This window comes from Teleopsis dalmanni, unplaced genomic scaffold, assembly GCF_002237135.1.
Source record: "Teleopsis dalmanni isolate 2A unplaced genomic scaffold, ASM223713v2 unscaffolded_contig_1424, whole genome shotgun sequence".
Classification (NCBI taxonomy): Eukaryota; Metazoa; Arthropoda; class Insecta; order Diptera; family Diopsidae; genus Teleopsis; species Teleopsis dalmanni.
In genome coordinates this window covers 3,096-7,419 of record NW_024032806.1, presented here as the reverse complement: position 1 = coordinate 7,419, position 4,324 = coordinate 3,096, and the positions used below count along the sequence as shown (strand labels likewise).

Sequence of the window (4,324 nt, the reverse complement as noted above, 5' to 3'; positions counted from 1 at the left end):
AAGAAAATACTCATTACATGATATTTTTGTCCCTGAACCAGGTCTTTGCTATTTGAGAGAAGTATTTACAGTCGTTATCGTTCCTCGGCATATGGTAGTATTATATTATGTAGTATTTGGGCATAATCTGTTGCGCACTTCTTATCTTTTATCTAGTATATTGGATCAACGCCTGATGAAGAGAAACAACCCCATAAAGTAATGTTGCATGCTACCATCCATCAGAACCAAATAATTTAACTTTGGTTACGTAGGACCAAAGCACATTTCAGCAATTATTTCAGTACAACTGTGTTCTTGCACAAATTATTCGACGGGACATCTTTAGTTTGTGGCCTGTTTTTTGTGGAATAAGCTTTTAAAGCTTAAAGGCTTAAATAAGGTTTGCGGATAAGCTCGCTATCAGTCTGTTTTATATTTTCTGCTTATATTGCATTTTACTGTTTTTTCAGATCATCCAATGAAAGAAATGGTTTTTTCTAGATTGCCGAATCAACAATTGATCAAACCTTTCAGAGGTAGATCGCTTTTGAGCATTTCATTAAATTTTTTCTACCACTACATACATATATACTATAAGCACAACTCCGCAATATAGCAATGCGATCCCCTTAACCTACTTATAAATAAAAAACACAATTAAAATGAAGAAACAAAGAAAATATCAGCTGTTATTGTGTAGTGCCCGTCAATATTTTCTTTTTGTTTCTTAGAAAGATAAGATGAACAAATATGTAAGCCCCATGTTGTGATTGCAGGGCGGACACGACATTTATGAGTTGTTGCAAAAGCTTCCTGAGAGCCTTGTTCCAGTCATGTCTTCGCAGGTCCCCTTCAGTACGTATAATAGGTGAATACCATATTGAAATAAACAGCAATATTGTATAAATCGTAAAGAAAAATAATAAACGTATTTATATACATATGTATGTAATTTGATATGCAAACTGTATGTACAATTCCACTATAAATATTTTTTTTCATTACAGTTGCCTACTACACGATAGGAATGGGAAGGAAGTAATGGCCGAAAGATTTGAAGAAAAATCGCAATTTAACTTGAAGCATTAGATGACTAGCATATTGTATATCCTATTTAATACTTCTACTTCCGACGATTGTTATTATTGAAACTACAAAAGGAAAAAGCTAAATTACGAGGGCTGGTATATATATTTCTGGCCTAATAATGAAAATGCAAATATTTATCATCAAAAATTGTTTTATTGTTTTTCAAAGTATTCTCCAGCCTGATTTATACACTTTTGCATGCGCTCAAACCTCCAAAACATGGTTTTTGAACGCTTCAACAGCATCTTCTGTCGACGAAAATCGTTGACCACACATTTTTTTCTTGATATGCGGAAATAAAAAGAAATCATTGGGTGCCAAGTCAGGGCTGTACGCTGGATGGCACTGGTTTGAACCGATGTGTGAGAACTTGCGTTGTCATGGTAAACAATGATTCGTCTTCTCTTGTTCCTTTTTCGAATTCCTCCGAAGACTTCAGGCAAACAAATTGTGGTGTACCACTCAGAAGTGACCCTCCTTCGTTGCTCAAGCGGAACAATCGCTACATTACCAGTTTTGCCGAAGAAACAGGCGACAATTTGCTTCCAAGTGGTTCTTCCACGAACAACTTTCGTTGGATTTGCCTCGTCTTCGCAGATCCACACGGTCGATTGTTGTTTTGTTTCGAGCTCATATGCATAGATCCATGATTCGTCATCTGTTTAGATCTTATAAACGTCTTTTGAAGCACTGCGATCGTATTTTTTCAACACTTCTTTGCACCAATCGACACGAGCCTTTTTTTGAGCGATTGTCAAATTGTGCGGAATCCAATGAGAACAAACCTTTTTTACGGCCAGGTGTATATGCAATATCGAATGTATGCTGGTCTCTTCTTGCATTATCAGTTCGCGCACAGCATCAACGTTCTCTGGCACAACGGACGTTTTTGGACGAGCTTCACGGAATTCGTCGTTGAGCGAGCGTCGGCCACGATTAAATTCATTAAACCAGTTTTTCACAGTGTTATGGGATGGTGCTTCATCGCCAAAGAAAGATTTAAATTCATCAATGCACTCTTGCAGTGATAATTCACGTCGAAACTTGTGAAAAATGATCGCACGAAAATGTTCACGTGTTAATTCCATTTTTTGGCCGAGATGAATTTTTCAAGTCTCTGTAAATAAAACAATTCACAATTAAATGACAATACGTTCTGAGTGATGTTATGCTAGAATATGTCAACCTTTCCAATGGAAATGTTAGATTGCAACTGGCAACACTTAGTGTTGCCTAGGCCAGAAACATGTATAGCAGCCCTCGTATAAAGTTAGCATAAATAAATGCAAATCGCAAATTTATTTACATCACCATCGATGGAACGTCGGTAGAGCAAATGATAGTATAGTACTGAAGAATTCGTCTCTACAAAGAATAAACTGAAGTTCATTCCTCACCAGACGAATTAATGGGAAAAAAGAGATTGTTGCCATATGTCGTTTTAAATGACGGTACTTATGCCCTTCAAAAACATTTAATGAAACTATTTTCAAATCAAAAAAAAAATTTAGAGAAGACTGCAGTAGATTGTGGTTTTAAAAAAAGTGACACTTGCCGCAAGCGATTCATCCATGACCTGGTTTTCTTTTTAGTGATCCTATTGAAAATAATTCAATTAAAATTAAAATTAGTACATACAATTTTTAATAACACTACAATAATAACTTTTAATTAAAAATAAATATTAATTTAATTTATATTAATATTGAATTATTGAATAAAATATTTGATAATAAATTCCTGTTATTTATTTAATAAGTTTCCAATATGTTATCATTTAGGCTTGCAACAATAAGGTTTAAACATTATTTTTGACTTATAATATTTAATAAATTATTTGTTAACGAATTCTTACGTTATTTATTTGATAAGCTTTTAAGATATTAACACTTACGTTTGTTATGTGGACAGAACCATTAGATGTACCCCACTGGATTTCAACTGAGGGCCGTAAAGTCTAACCTATTGAAACACCATAATTTTGGCGCACTAATATCATCTAATCCTGCACCACTAAGTAATTCCTTCGCGTACTGCGATCTCTCTGATTTTTTAAATAAAGTAGTACCGTATTAAAAGCTTTATCTCTCTCTGTACTCTATTACGAGGCTTTATGCTTCACTAGGAGAGAAGGACAGCAGTAAGTATGTATTCTGTCATGATAGCAAGGGTTTATCCCCTCCACAAGCATTGATGATGTTGAAATCAGTAGATATCAGTAGATCGGTTTGAGTTTATTTTTAAACTAAAGAAAGATTAACAGATTACTATAATACATAAAGTTTTATCGTCAAATTTATTGCTTGAATTATTCAAAATAATGTAGACCTTTATTTCCATACATTCTTCAACACTGAATGTGGTGAAATATGGTGAATGATTAAATATTCACACTAATTTCTACAATACCTTACATAAGGGTACATACATACACACAAAATCTATTTATAAGAAGGAAAGCTTTTCGGTAACAGCACTGAGTAAAAATGCTCAAAATAAGTATTTCACTTTTAAAAACTGTATATAGCCAATGGCGTCGCTAGGCGTCAGCGATGTCGGCGACCGCCGACGGCCTCGCACCCACAGGGGCCTCGCAAAAAGTTACCGACTGTGGATTCTAAACACTTAATAAATATTTTGAACAATTTGGTTTGATAATGGCAATAACCAAATTCGAAATATTTCCGAATGTTTATATAGTAACCAGATTCATGTTCATAGTTCCAGTCAGTATAGCTTCGACGGAAAAAAGCTTCTCAAATTTAAAATTGAATAAGACGTACTATACAAGTATGATGATCCAAGAGAGACTATCTCCATTTAAAATTCTATAAACTGAAGCGAAAATAGCTGGCGCAAATTATGAAAAATTGAGTGAAGCTAAAAGTAGGAAACTTAATTTATTTTAATTTGTTTTTAATTTAATTTGATTAGCAATAAAACTTTCAATCATGCTTTGTCATATTAGTGAATATAACTCATTTACTTTTACAACTGGATTATAAAGGGGACCTCGCAATTCTAATCTCGCCGACGTCCAGAGTTGGTCTAGCTCCGCCACTGTATATAGCTATAGGTAAGAATAGATAAGGACAGTTACTTGTTGATGGATAAATCCCTGGAATATATAATGTTCAAAAATAATGCTTGCTAATAATGATAAAAGTCCTCAAAAAATACTAATATTAGTAGTTAAATACATAGTACTCGTAGTTCCATGTAGCTGTAAGTTAACACTTATGTAACCATTCAT

At 34.0% G+C, this 4,324-nt stretch overlaps 1 protein-coding gene across 1 annotated transcript; it reads right to left on the bottom strand.

The window, feature by feature from the left end:
* Positions 1–1,856: 1,856 nt before the first annotated feature.
* LOC119664107 lies at positions 1,857–2,159 on the bottom strand (the record flags this gene model as incomplete). Its single annotated transcript, XM_038073661.1, has 1 exon — positions 1,857–2,159. A coding segment is annotated over exon 1 (303 nt), but the record flags the coding sequence as incomplete, so codon positions are not given.
* Positions 2,160–4,324: the final 2,165 nt, after the last annotated feature.